Source organism: Phyllobates terribilis, unplaced genomic scaffold, assembly GCF_046119375.1.
Source record: "Phyllobates terribilis strain yellow unplaced genomic scaffold, ASM4611937v1 Scaffold_7__3_contigs__length_470593459, whole genome shotgun sequence".
Lineage (NCBI taxonomy): Eukaryota > Metazoa > Chordata > Amphibia > Anura > Dendrobatidae > Phyllobates > Phyllobates terribilis.
The window spans coordinates 242781346-242796419 of record NW_027362767.1 but is presented as its reverse complement, the minus strand read 5'-3'; the positions used below and the strand labels follow the sequence as shown (position 1 = coordinate 242796419).

Sequence of the window (15074 nt, the reverse complement as noted above, 5' to 3'; positions counted from 1 at the left end):
GTAGCTTCGCTGTATGAATGATTTTCAAGGTTATAACAAAACTTCTTTTAAGTTCTGAACACATTTCATAAGCCGGCACTCCCATAAAATTGCAATATGGCCCCCTTCACAAGTCCGCTTAAAAAAAACATGTGCGAGAAGGTCCATTTTTACTATCCGCGTGGTTTTCTTTTGGCCGTCTGTGTGTACTATCCATGTGTCACGTACCGGAATAGAAATGACAGATTTTTAGTTGTTAAAGATGTGCAAAGATAGAGATAGATAGATAGATAGTGACTTGCGTGTGTAGCTTACTGTACATGTATTAACCTAATAAGTAAATAAAATGAAAAAATATTATGTGAGGTCCCCCTATTTTTTGCAACCAGCAAAGGTAAAGCTGATAGTATCAGCTATCAGGCTGGTAAAGTCCAGGCTTATTGGGCCCTTCCCAGCCTAAAAATACCAGCCCACAGCCACCCCAGAAGTGGAGCATCACAAGAGATGCTCAAATTCTGGCACTTTGCCCGGCTCTTCGGCAATCTGGATAATGGAGCTTGGGGTTGATGTCAGTTGTGAATTGTCCAAAAACAAAGCTGACATCAAGTCCAGCCCTGTAATGGAGACATGTCTATCACACACGAAAAAATACTTTATTCAAATAAACACGGCCCGACACTTTCCCTGGTTCACTTTATTAAAAAAAAAAAATCCCACACAGGTCCGACATAGTTCAGGCAGAACCAGCAAAGTTCATCAAATCCTCCCTACAAAGACTACGGAGCCTCGTTCTGAGGCTCCATAGTGTTTGCAAACAGCCACTACCGGGTCAAGCTGCGGGAGACCCGGCGGCTCTGAACAGCAGTGAAGTCATTAACATTACAGCTCATCATTGTTGCCGGGTCATGCTGCCCTCGGCGGATTCGGTTGTTATACGGTAAACCTGCTTGGGATTTTTTTTTCTAATAAAGTGGAGAGCCAGGGAAAGTGTTGAGGATTGTTTATTTCAATAACGTATTTTTTTGTGTGTTTTTTTTTTTTTTTTTTTTTATTACTGGGTTAGTAATGGGGGTGTCTGATAGACACCTCTCCACTACTAACACCAGGGCTTGATGTCAAGCTGTGAATTGTCCAAAAAATACAGCTGTCAACAACCCAAGCTCCATTACCTGATTGCCAACACCAGGGCAATTGGGAAAAGTGAAGGCAAAGTGGCAGAATTGGCGCATCTCATGTGATGCTCCACGTCTGGGGCGGCTGCAGACTGGTATTTTTAGGCTGGGAAGAGCCCAATACCCATGGACCTTCCGAGCCTGATAATATCAGCTCTCAGCTGTCTGCTTTACCTTTGCTGGTTACAAAAAATGGGGGGGGGACCCCAGGTCTTTTTTTTCCATTTATTTATTTATTAGGTTAATACATGTACAGTAAATTACACACGCAAGACACTAATTATATATCTCACGGATATCTCTATCTTTGCAAACCTTTAACACCTAAAAATCTGTCATTTCTATTCTGCATTCTATTCCGGTACATGTCACAGGGATTGTGCACAAGGATGTGACAAACCATGTCATCCATGTGCGCGTTTGCAGTACGTATTGTCATACGGACATGTCTACGTGTCGGTCACACGAACACACGGTACGTGTGAGAACATGGACATGTGCGCAGCTCCATAGATTATAATGGGCGTGCGTGTGTATGTGTCCTCAGTACGTGTGAAACCGGACGCCACACATACCGGAAGCACGGTCTTGTGAAGGGGGCCTAATACTGAGTGACACCCCCTAGTGGAGGGGCGGAAGTGCATTTATTTTTAATGACCCGATTAGTTAAAGAGGTTGTCCAAGAATAAAACAAAACAAAAACATGGCTGCTTTCTTTCAGAAATAGCGCCAACTCTGGCTTGTGTGTGGTATTGGAGCTCAGCTGCATTAACTTCAATGGGACTGAGTTGCAATACCAGACATACTCCATGGTCAGGGGTGGCACTGTTTCAGAATTTGTTTAATTGCGAATTACCCCAATTAAATTAACGCTTTTATTTTTTTCTTTTTCAATGCATATATGGCAAATCTTCGTGCCCGGGTTGATTCTACCAGAATTAGGATAACACAATCCCTTGGTACCAGGCCACCAAAACAACACCTGCTTAGAGCCACAGAGGACTGGCATGCACGACGACTTGCCGAGTTAGGAACCATAGCAGAACCATATTTCGGTCACCATCCAGGAAATATTGCGACAGCTTTAGGAGGGCAGCGGTGACCAGCTGGCATCACAGTACAGGACACTGGGGCAATGACATGGACTCATTATATAAGAACAGCTGTCACTGCTGCTCCTGCCACCCTCCCCCCTGCACTTACCGGGGCCATAGGAGCACTCAGATGTCCCCTCTGGTCACCAGGCCTGGTCTTGGGTGTCAGGGTAGTTCTACGATATTCCTCCTTCTTCCTTCTTGGATCAATCCTTCGCTCCCAATACACAGCACATCGCTATGCATCTACCTATGAGCAGCCTAGAAGAGACTGTCTCTAAGTATTCGAGGGGAGTTCCTCCTCTACGCAACATTGGGGCCAATCCTTCTACATTTGGGGGTATCCTCTCTTCTGATCACATTATACCTTCACCCGGATGAGCTCTTCGTCCTTCCTTTATCAGGGTCTTTCTTCCAGCCCGAGGGTCTCTGTCTATATTCCAGGCCTCTCAATCTAAAATTAAAGGGTCTCTGTCTACGTGAGGGTCTGTCACTTACATCCACCTACGCAGATGGTCCGTCATAATGCAATCATCTCTTCTTTTTTATCCCCCAATCAGTCAGTGATATCATTGCCTTTAGTGTGTAAGGGTCTCTTTCTGTGTGAGGGTCTCTCCCCTTTCTGCAGATTGTTAAAGTCTGCAGCTGCTAGATGGAAGCAGAGCAAGAGAGCAGCAGGGTCCTAGTGCCCACATGTCTATGGTGGTACTGAAATAACGTAATCATTACAAAAGTTAAGATGGGGAATGTTATCTGCATACATGATACAATATGTGGACATCACTTATATATGCACATTTCATGTACGTCCACGCGAGTTCATGATTTCACATCGGCATGTCTCGGTCGCCCTTTAAACTTGGAATGTGTGGTATCTGAGTGATAGCGATGTGCAGGGCAGCGGGATTAACCAGCTAAATCCACATTCCATATTTGTACATTATTAAGAAGTTTGGATGCTATGCCCTGGCAGCGGTATTATCCGAAACAACTAATGGTATTTGTATCCTCATTGAAGGACAAAAGAGATCATCCTGGCAGGTGGAAATCTGTTGGAAAATCTAAGAAAACCCAAAGTATTACATAGTTACATAGGCTGAAAAAAGACCTAGGTCCATCAAGTTCAACTTTTTGTTCAATTAAAAAATACCATCATTTATTAGGTCTCATTCAGACGTCAGGTTTTTTTTAGCGTAAGAGAAAAACGGACAGAGTTTCGTCGGTGATTTTCATCAGAGTTTGGTCAGAGTTTCATCAGTTTTTTTTCAATGATGAGAAAATAAAGTTTCATTCAGACATCCGATTTTTTTGCGTACGAGAAAATCAGACCAATTATTCTAATCACAGTTTGGTCTGAGTGTCATCCATTTTCTACAGGCAGAAATTAAAATAGAAAAGTTTCTCGGACATCTCCTTTCTGATAGTCCATGAAAATCAGACTGCACTCGGATGTCACTAGATTGCGGTCCAATTTCTTCACAGACCATTGACTTGCATTGCCGATTTTTATCTGACCCTCGGATCAAATTCAGACACATCCCCGCAAATTTCCACGGAACTCTCGGTTCGTGAAAAATCACAGACAAGTAAGTCGCCCCATAGACTATCACACTCATAAAAAAAAAAACGGACGTTTGAATAATGCCTAAAATTGAGTTTCCCCACCTTCTCCTATCTGTCAGTGAAAAACAGACAGCACACAGATGGCATCCGAATGCTGTCAGATTTTTTCACGGACCCATTGACTTGCATTCCTGATTGTGATCAGACCCTCGGATCAATATCGGACATGTTTCCATGATTTTGCATGGACCACTTGGTCTGAGAAAAAAAATATAACATGTAAACAGCCCCATAGAAAATAACGGATCAGATTTTTTTTCTTGCACCCATAGACTTGAATGTGTGAGTCTCATCCGAGACTCGGTAGAAAGTAGTGCATGCTGCGATTTTTTTTCTCATGGACAGTAGGAGTGAGAAAAACATTGTTCATCTGAACAGCCATACTGAATAACATGGGTCAATGCGCTGTCTTTGTGCTATCCAATCAAAAATCAGACCGCACACGGACAATTTATACAAGGGGCGGACCTACAGGCGGTGCAGGGGGGCCCTTGCCAGGCTGCTAATATTGAGGGCAATCTGGTCTGCTTCTCTGAGCCCGAAGTGAGTTTTAAAATCCAAGGGAAACTTTTCTCAGGTGTCATCTTAGTTGTACCTAATTGCTTTGGTGTGTAGATGTGTCCAAGGCAATATATAAAAAAAAAAAAAAACTTTGGAAGATCACATTTTTACTCAAGTTTATCACTAAGCAACAAATCCGTAATGCAAAACAGAACATGTAGCCAACACCCCCTCATGTAGCCTGCATCCCATATTACACCCGAACATGTAGCCTGCATCCCATATTACACCTCCCCCACCCCCACATGTAGCCTGCATCCCATATTACACCCCCACCCCCACATGTAGCCTGCATCCCATATTACACCTCCCCCACCCCCACATGTAGCCTGCATCCCATATTACACCCTCCCCCACCCCCACATGTAGACTGCATCCCATATTACACCCCCACATGTAGCCTTCACCACACTGCTCTCTATCCTCTGGGACAACTTCTCTGTGTATACATGAAATTATATATTTATTATTATAGCTTCTTTTCCTGTAATCAAGGCTCGCCAGGACTCAAACTCTTGTCTCTTTTGTTGTAAACTGTTGCTCTACCAATGAGCCATAGATTATACTGATGCACACTGGAGAATTTGGTAATCTCGACCTTCTTTGCAGGCAATAAAACCAAAAGCAGAATTTCATAGCTCCCAACCGTCCTGTAACGACTCAGCTGTTCTCATGGGTTCTATTTATACTCATCAGTGAATAAATTAAATTATATTACACTCACCTCTTCCTTCTCCTATGATTGCCTCTATGGGGAGCGCTCAATGGGGAGCGCTCAATGGGGAGCACTCAATGGGGAGCACTCAATGGGGAGCACTCAATGGGGAGAAAAGGAGGATTTAGTTAACTTGACTCTACAATGCAGACAATGCAATTTTTTTCTGCAGGTGTTCGCACAACACGACGCAGTAACAATCTTCTCTGACTATTGTGTGTTTGCTGCGTTTCTTTTATGCATTTTCCTGCTTATTTGATGCGATTTTGGGGCAGATATGAAGCATAGTTTTTATTGCTTTTTAACCCCTTTAAAGCCTGGGGCGCATTAGTACACCCCAGGCCATCACCCCTGATTCAGTGAGGGCTCCGGCGCCGAGCCCGCACTGAACCGGGCACATGTCAGCTGAATCTTACAACCCGCAACAGCCACAGGTGGAATCGCGATCCACCCTCGACTGTTAACCAGTTGCACGCCACGGTCAATCTCTGACGGCGGCATGTAACAGCGCCGCGCCGGAGGCGTGGCCTTAGAGCCACCCATCAGTGACCCCGTCACGTGATCGCGGGTCACTGATGGGTGGGCATGGCAACCCAGGGTCTGCTGCAGACCCCTGTGGTTGTCATGTCTCGCTAGCTATGAGCGCCACCTAGTGGTAGGCACTCGTAGCACAGGAACATTTCGCCTGCATACAGGCGATCTGTTTGTCGCCTGTATGCAGTAGAAACGATCAGGAAACTGCAGCTTCTAGTCTCCTATGGAGACTATTGAAACATGCAGAAAGTGTAAAAAAATGGTTTTAAATAAATACATATATATATATATATATATATATATATATAAGTTTAAATAGCCCACCTTTCGCCCCATTCAAAATTTAAATAATAAAAAAAATACACATATTTGGTATTGCCGCGTTCAGAATCGCCTGATCTATCAATATAAAAAAAGAATTAATCCTATCGGTAAACAGCGTAACAAGAAAAAATTCTAAGTGCCAGAATTAAGTTTTTTTGGTCGTCGCAACATTGCAATAAAATGCAATAACGGGCGATCAAAACATCGGATTTATCCCAAAATGGTATCAATAAAAACGTCAGCTTGGCACTCAAAAATTAAGCCCTCACCCGACCCCAGATCACGAAAAATGGAGATGCTACGGGTCTCGGAAAATGACACCTGTTTTTTGTTTTTAGCAAACTTTGGATTTTTTTTTCACCACTTAACCGGTTCCCGATCGCCCACTATAGATAAATGTCGGCGCTTGCTGGGCTCTGTGCAGCGCCAACGTTTAAAAACGGTGGGTGGTCTCGCAGCGCTCAGGACCCCCAGGGTCCTGCAAGCGCTGCGATTCCGGTGCAGAGCGTTAGCTCTGACAGGGGACATCATCGGGACCTGATTGGATCAGGTTCCAATGATGTTAACCCTTTGCTATGTTCTATATGCCGCGATCTATAGTGATCGCTGCATATAGAAGATAGAAGGAGGAGAGGGAGTCGTCTTACTTACCTCTCCTACGACCCCTGATAGCTTCCAGGACCTGGGGTTGCTATGGCAGCTGGAGGTCACATGACTGCCTCCAGATCTGCCATATATGGTGTCCTGCCTGGCTCAGCCTGCAGCTGAAGCCAGGCAGGAGAATGACTGTGAAACAGTCAGCGAAGATCTCATGTAATGTAATACATGTCTATTACATTACATGAGATCAGTGATCAGAAAAATAAAAATTAATGTCCCATACAGGGACTAAGTAAAAATGTAAAAAAAAGTAAAAAAAAAGTTTTACACTGTTAAAAAAATTCACAAAATAAATAAAAATAAATAAATAAAATATTAAACCAATAAATCCGTATATTTTTACAAAACCAAAAAAAGTACACATAATTGGTATCGCCGCGTCCAAAACAACCCGAGCTATAAAACTGTAACACTAATTAACTCCTTCTGTGCACACCGTAATAAAAATAAATAAAAAACGGAGCAAAAAAATATGCTTTTTCATCATATCGCCAAACAAAAAGTGGGAAAAAATGCGATCAAAAAACAAAATACAAACAAAAATGGTACCGCTGAAAACGTCATCTTGTTCCGCAAAAAAAAAGCCGCCATACAGCTCCATCAGCCGAAAAATAAAAAAGTTATAGCGCTCAGAATAAAGCAATGCAAAAAAAATATTTTTTTCTATAAAATTGTTTTATTGTGTAAAAGCGCCAAAACATAAAAAAAATACAGTAAGTGTAGTATCGCTGTAAACGTACTGACCCGAAGAATAACGCTGCCTGATCACTTTTACCACACGCAGAACGGCATAAAAAAAAAACTCAAAAAACAATTCCTGAATTGTTTGTTTTTGTTAATTTTACCTCCCAAAAAACGGAATAGAAAGCGATCAAAAAATGTCACGTACCCAAAAATGGTACCAATAAAAATGTCAACTCGTCACGCAAAAAACAAGCCATCACATGACTCTGTCGGCCGAAATATGGAAAAATTATAGCTCTCAAAATATGGTGATGCAAAAACTAGATTTTGAAAAAAAAAGCGTCTTTTAGTGTGTGACAGCTGTCAGTCATAAAAACCCGATATAAATCTGGTATCTCTGTAATCGCACCGACCCGAAGAATAAAGTAATCTAATCAGTTATATCACACTAGGAACGGCGGAAAAAATAAATAAAACCAATTCTTCACCTGCTACTAATTTGTTTATTATGTCTCCCAAAGATCACAGTAAGGCTCTGCTCACATTTATCCTGCGCTCTGCGCTGAGCACTTGCACCAGAGTTTCCGTGTAAATCTCTGAAATATGTGATTCAGCCGGAACCCATGACGGAAGATTACCTGTAATGAGGCAGATATAGGCCACTGTGGATGCCGTCTGGCCTGTGATCCCACGGTGTCATTTGTTTTAGGCGTGCATAAAAGTGCGGTTGGCCACAGTTTTGTGCACTTCTGAAAAAAAGGACACCGCTAAACAGAGGCCAGACGGAGTCCAGAGTAACTCTGCTGCCTCATTACAGTGAATGGATCCCGCAGGGTTTTCATCCGAATTACATCACTTGGAAATTTAGATGGAAACCCCGATGTAAGTGCTCAGTCTAGAGCGCCGGATAAATGTTACGTAAAATGTTCCCAATAAAAGCTTCAACTCAGTCCGCAAAAAAAGCTAGTCCCCACTCAGGTCCGTCATCTGTTAAAAATATAAGGGACTTCCAAGTTACTGGTAGCAGAAAGGCTCTGGAAAAGCGAAATGGCCCTTGCCCCCCAAAAGAAATTCAGAAAATTTTGTGCTCCCAAATCCAAATGCCTATTCTACAATAATTTGTTCTCCAATTGTCAAATAGCGCTCCGTCCCTCCCAGATCTCGCCGTATGGCTGAGCGGTACGATACAGCCACATATGGGGTATTGACACTTTTAGAAGAAATTGTGTGACACATTTCGGCACCATTTTTACCCATTGCCCTGTGTGAAAATGTAAAATCTGAGGGTAAAACATTTTTTTATGGTAAAAATATAATTATGCTTTTTTCACTGCCCAATGGTATAAATTTAAAAATTAAAAAATACTCACTACTTCCCTAGATGAATTCCTTGAGAGGTGTAGTTTACAAAATGGGGTCACTTGTGGGGGTTTCTGCTGTTTCGGCATGTCAGCGACTCTTCAAATGTGACATGGTGTCTGCTGCCTATCCCAGCCAACATAGCGCTCCTTTCTCTTCCGAACCCTGCCGTACACCAAAGCAGTGGTTTTCCCCCACATATGGGGTATCGGCGTACTCAGGAGAAATTGCACAACAAATTTCATGGTGCAATTTATCCTGTTACACTTATGATAATACAAAATTAGGGAATGAAAAAAAAAATTTGTGGGAAAAATGTGAAAATTTTATTTTTACGGCTCAATATTATAAACTTCTGTGAAGCAGCTGGGGGTGCAAGATGCTCACCACACATCTAGATAAGTTCCCTAAGGGGTCTAGTTTCCAAAATGGTGGCACTTGTGGGGGGTTTCCACTGTTTAGGCACATTAGAGGCTCCCCAAATGCGACATGGCGTCTGCTAATTATTCAAACAAATTTTACATTCAAAAAGTCAAATGGCGCTCCTTCCCTTTCAAACCCTGCCATGTGCCCAAACAGTAATTTGCCTCCACATATGGGGTATCGGCGTGTTCAGGAGAAATTTCACAACAAATTTCATGGTGCAATTTATCCTATTACCCTTATGATAATGCAAAATTAAGGGATGAAAAACAGTTTTGTGGGAAAAATGTGAAAATTTTATTTTTACAGCTCATTATTATAATCTTCTGTGAAGCACCTTGGGGTTCAAGGTGTTCACCACACATCTAGATAAGTTCCCTAAGGGGTCTAGTTTCCAAAATGGTGTCACTTGTGGGGGGTTTCCACTGTTTAGGCACATCAGGGGCTCCTCAAATGCAACATGGCATCCGCTAATTATTCACACAAATTTTACATTCAAAAAGTCAAATGGCGCTCCTTCCCTTTCAAACGCTGCCGTGCGCCCAAACAGTGGTTTGCCTCCACATACAGTGGGTACGGAAAGTATTCAGACCCCTTTAAATTTTTCACTCTTTGTTTCATTGCAGCCATTTGGTAAATTCTAAAAAGTTCTTTTTTTTCTCATTAAAGTACACTCTGCACCCCATCTTGACTGAAAAAAACAGAAATGTAGAAATTTTTGCAAATTTATTAAAAAAGAAAAACTGAAATATCACATGGTCATAAGTATTAAGACCCTTTGCTCAGTATTGAGTAGAAGCCCCCTTTTGAGCTAGTACAGCCATGAGTCTTCTTGGGAATGATGCAACAAGTTTTTCACACCTGGATTTGGGGATCCTCTGCCATTCTTCCTTGCAGATCCTCTCCAGTTCCGTCAGGTTGGATGGTGAACGTTGGTGGACAGACATTTTCAGGTCTCTCCAGAGATGCTCAATTGGGTTTAGGTCAGGACTCTGTCTGGGCCAGTTAAGCATGGTCACGGAGTTGTTCTGAAGCCACTCCTTTGTTATTTTAGCTGGGTGCTTGTTGTCATTGTCTTGTTGGAAGGTGAACTTTCGGCCAAGTCTGAGGTCCAGAGCACTCGGAAAGAGGTTTACATCCAGGATATCTCTGTACTTGGCTGCATTCATGTTTCCTTCAATTGCAAACAGTCGTCCTGTCCCTGCAGCTCAAAAACACCCCCATAGCATGATGCTGCCACCACCATGTTTCATTTTTGGGATTGTATTGGGCAGGTGATGAGCAGTGCCTGGTTTTCTCCACACATACCGCTTAGAATTATCACAAAAAAGTTCTATCTTAGTCTCATCAGACCAGAGAATCTTATTTCTCATAGTCTTGGAGTCCTTCTTGTGTTTTTGAGCAAACTCTATGCAGGTTTTCATATGTCTTGCACTGAGGAGAGGCTTCCTTCGGGCCACTCTGCCATAAAGGCCGGACTGGTGGAGGGCTGCAGTGATAGTTGACTTTGTGGAACTTTCTCCCATCTCCCTACTGCATCTCTGGAGCTCAGCCACAGTGATTTGGGGGTTCTTCTTTACCTCTCTCAGCAAAGTTCTTCTCCCACAATTGCTCAGTTTGGCTGGATGGCCAGGTCTAAGAATACTTCTGGTGGTCCCAAACATCTTCCATTTAAGGATTATGGAGGCCACTGTGCTCTTAGGTACCTTGAGTAATGCAGAAATGTTTTTGCAACCTTGGCCAGATCTGTGTCTTGCCACAATTCTGTCTCTGAGCTCCTTGGGCAGTTCCTTTGAGCTCATGAATCTTATTTGGTCTGACATGCACTGTGAGCTCTGGGGTCTTATATAGACAGGTGTGTGCCTTTCCAAATCAAGTCCTATCAGTTTAATTAAACACAGCTGGACTCCAATGAAGGAGTAAAACCATCTCAAGGAGGATCACAAGGAAATGGACAGCATGTGACTTAAATATGAGTGTCTGAGCAGAGGGTCTGAATACTTATGACCATGTGATATTTCAGTTTTTCTTTTTTAATAAATTGGCAAAAATTTCTTCATTTCTGTTTTTTTGTCAGTCAAGATGGGATTCAGAGTGTACTTTAATGAGAAAAAAAATGAACATTTTAGAATTTACCAAAAGGCTGAAATGAAACAAAGAGTGAAAAATTTAAAGGAGCCTGAATACTTTCCGTACCCACTGTATGGGGTATCAGCGTGTTCAGAAGACATTGCACAACAAACTTCATGGTGCAATTTTTCCTATTACCCTTATGATAATGCAAAATTAAGGGATGAAAAATGTTTTTGTGGGAAAAATGTGAAAATTTTATTTTTACAGCTCAATATTATAAACTTCTGTGAAGCACCTTGGGGTTCAAGGTGCTCACCACACATCTAGATAAGTTCCCTAAGGGGTCTAGTTTCCAAAATGGTGTCACTTGTGGAGGATTTCCACTGTTTAGGCACATCAGGGGCTCCCCAAATGCAACATGGTGTCCGCTAATTATTCAAACAAATTTTACATTCAAAAAGTCAAATGGTGCTCCTTCCCTTTCAAACCCTACCGTGCGCCCAAACAGTGGTTTGCCTCCACATATGGGGTATCAGCGTGTTCAGGAGACATTGCACAACAAACTTCATGGTGCAATTTTTCCTATTACCCTTATGATAATGCAAAATTAAGGGATGAAAAACGATTTTGTTGGAAAAATGTGAAAATTTTATTTTTACAGCTCAATATTATAAACTTCTGTGAAGCACCTTGGGGTTCAAGGTGCTCACCACACATCTAGATAAGTTCCCTAAGGGGTCTAGTTTCCAAAATGGTGTCACTTGTGGGGGGTTTCCACTGTTTAGGCACATCAGGAGCTCTCCAAATGCAACATGGCGTCTGCTAATTATTCAGACAAATTTTACATTCAAAAAGTCTAATGGCGCTCCTTCCCTTCTGAACCCTGCAGTGCGCCCAAGCAGTGGTTTTCCCTCACATATGGGGTATCAGCACGCTCAAGAGAAATTGACCAAAAAAATTTGGGGTCCATTTTTTCCTGTTACCCCTGTGAAAGTAAAAAAATTGGGTCTAAAGTAACATTTTTGTGAAAAAAGTTAAATGTTAATTTTTTTCTTCCACATTCCAAAAATTCCTGTGAAGCACCTGAAGGGTTAAAGTTCTTGAATGTGGTTTTGAGCACCTTGAGGGATGCAGTTTTTAGAATGGTGTCACTTTTGGGTATTTTCTGTCATAAAGACCCCTCAAAGTGACTTCAAATATGATGTGGTCCCTAAAAAAATGTTTTTGTAAATTTTGTTGGAAAAATGAGAAATCGCTGGTCAACTTTTAACCCTTATAGCTGCCTAACAAAAAAAAATTTTGGTTCCAAAATTGTGCTGATGTAAAGTAGACATGTGGGAAATGTTATTTATTAACTATTTTGTGCGACATATCTCTCTGATTTAAGGGCATGAAAATTCAAAGTTTGAAAATTGCAAAATTTTCAAAATTTTCGATTTTTTCACAAATAAACGCGTTATATCGAAGAAATTTTACCACTATCATGAAGTACAATATGTCATGAAAAAACAGTCTCAGAATCAGGGGAATACGTTGAAGCGTTCCAGAATAATTACTTCATAAAATGACAGTGGTCAGAATTTAAAAAATTGGCCCGGTCACGAAGGCAAAAACAGGCTCTGGTGCGAAGATCACGAAAAATGGAGATGCTACGGGTCTCGGAAAATGCCACCTGTTTTTTTTTTTTAGCAAACTTTGGATTTTTTTTTCACCACTTAAATAAAAAATAACCTATACATGTTTGGTGTCTACGAACTCGTAATGACCTGGAAAATACTAATGGCCAGTCAGTTTTAGCATTCAGTGAACGTGGCTAAAAAAAAAAAAAAAAACACAACTGTGTTTTTTTTTGCAATTTCACCACACTTGGAATTTTTTTCCCGTTTTCCAGCACACGATATGGTAAAACCAGTGATGGCATTTAAAATTACAACTCGTCCCGCAAAAAATAAGCCCTCGCATGGCCATATTGACCAAAAAATAAAAAGGCTATGGCTGTGGGAAGAAGGGGAGCAAAAAACAAAAATGGAAAACCCAAGGTCCTTAAGGGGTTAATAGTACAGGAAAGCTTTGATTCTGCACCTAAAAATGCAGCGGCATTTTTTTTTCTCTGTGCATTTTTTTCTGAAGAAACCTATAAATAAAATGCACCAAAACCGCAAAGTAGTGATGAGCGAGCGTGGGTAGTGATGAGCGAGCGTGGATTGTTTCGGTGCACACGCTCGGGTGTTCGCCGAGTAATTTCGGAGTGTTTGGCATTTATGTTTGAGCCGCCGTGGCTGTTAGACAGCTGTGACACATGCAGGATGCCGTGACACATGCAGCCACGGCAGCACTAACATAAATGCCGAGCGTGCTTGCCGAAAGGGTTAACAACACACACTCGCTCATCACTACCGCAGAGTTCAGCAGCGTCTTCAGATGCTTCTTTGTGGAGCCTAAAAAAACGCAGATACTTCATTAAGTGCAAAATCAAGGTTTTTCTGTACTATAAAAGGCACCTTTAAAAACGCGGCTTCACATCTGCACCAGAAAAGCATCAAATAAGGGGGAAGAGATGCCCCAACTAGAGATGATCAGGACGCACAGATGAAGTCGCGCTGCCCCGGAAGATAAAAGATTCATGGCCTACCTCCACCCACCAGGTAGCACTGATCTGGACACTGGACCAGAGACCCGGGAATCCATCCGCTCATATCTAGTCCCAACTGTCCCGGATACAGCGGACATTCCTGGATTTGGGTCTACGCCCTGCAGTCTATGAAGTCTGCTGAATTTCCCTCCCTACCGGTGCCCCCTGACAACTCCTCCTGCCGGGGGAGAAAGATAATGGTAAATGGGTGTGGGTTGGGGCGTGGCCGGGGGGGGTGGCCAAAATTTGTCCCTCTTTCTATTCTTGAAAAGTTGGTAGGTATGAAATTTACATCCATAAAGATACATTGAATATATAACAGCAGGGCCGGCTGCAGGATTTTTTGGGCCCCGGGCGAAAGAGTCTCAGTGGCCCCTTTAACACATATCACGATTCATGATGCACAGATACCGCAGAGAAATATAGGTATAGTATAATGCCAAAGATTTCACTTCTTACATTACATGAGTGATATCTATTGTAAATTCTACAATAGCTCAGAAAACGGCGAATCGCTCCATATAGAATACTGGCTCCCATAAAACGCTCCATACGGAATACTGGCCCCCATAAAATGCTCCATACAGAATACTGGCCCCCATAAAACGCTCCATACGGAATACTGGCCCCCATAAAATGCTCCATACGGAATATTGGCCCCCATATAACGCTCTATACGGAATACTGGCCCCCATAAAACGCTCCATACGGAATACTGGCCCCCATAAAACACTCCATACGGAATACTGGCCCCTATATAACGCTCTATACGAAATACTGGCCCCCATAAAACTCTCCATACAGAATACTGGCCCCCATATAACGCTCCGTACAGGATATTGACCCCCATATAACTCTCTGTGCAGGATACTGGCCACCATATAACGCTCCATACAGGATACTGGCACCCATATAATGCTTCATGCAGACTGTTCCCCCCACATAATGCCCTATGCAGGCTGTTCCCCCCTTATAATGCCTCATGCAGGATGTCACCCCCCCATATAATGCCCCATGCAGGATGTCCCCCCCCCATATAATGCCCCATGCAGGATGTCACCCCTTATATAATGCCCCATGCAGGATGCCACCCCCCTATATAATGCCCCATGTAGGATGTCACTTCTCCCCCCCCATATAATGCCCCATGCAGGATGTCACCCCCCATATAATGCCCCATGCAGGATGTCACCCCCCATATAATGCCCCATGCAGGATGTCACTTCTCCCCCCATATAATG

The 15074-nt window shown here is 42.6% G+C and overlaps 1 protein-coding gene across 1 annotated transcript in view; it reads right to left on the bottom strand.

The window, feature by feature from the left end:
• The window catches only part of ST6GALNAC6 (ST6 N-acetylgalactosaminide alpha-2,6-sialyltransferase 6), a 44716-nt gene extending 41769 nt beyond the window's left edge, over window positions 1-2947 (bottom strand). Inside the window, exon 1 of the mRNA XM_073640002.1 lies at window positions 2355-2947. Within this exon, the coding sequence (XP_073496103.1) occupies window positions 2355-2363 (9 nt within the window). The 5' untranslated portion in view covers window positions 2364-2947. The remainder of the gene's footprint in view (window positions 1-2354) is intronic.
• Between the last annotated feature and the right edge of the window lie 12127 nt (window positions 2948-15074).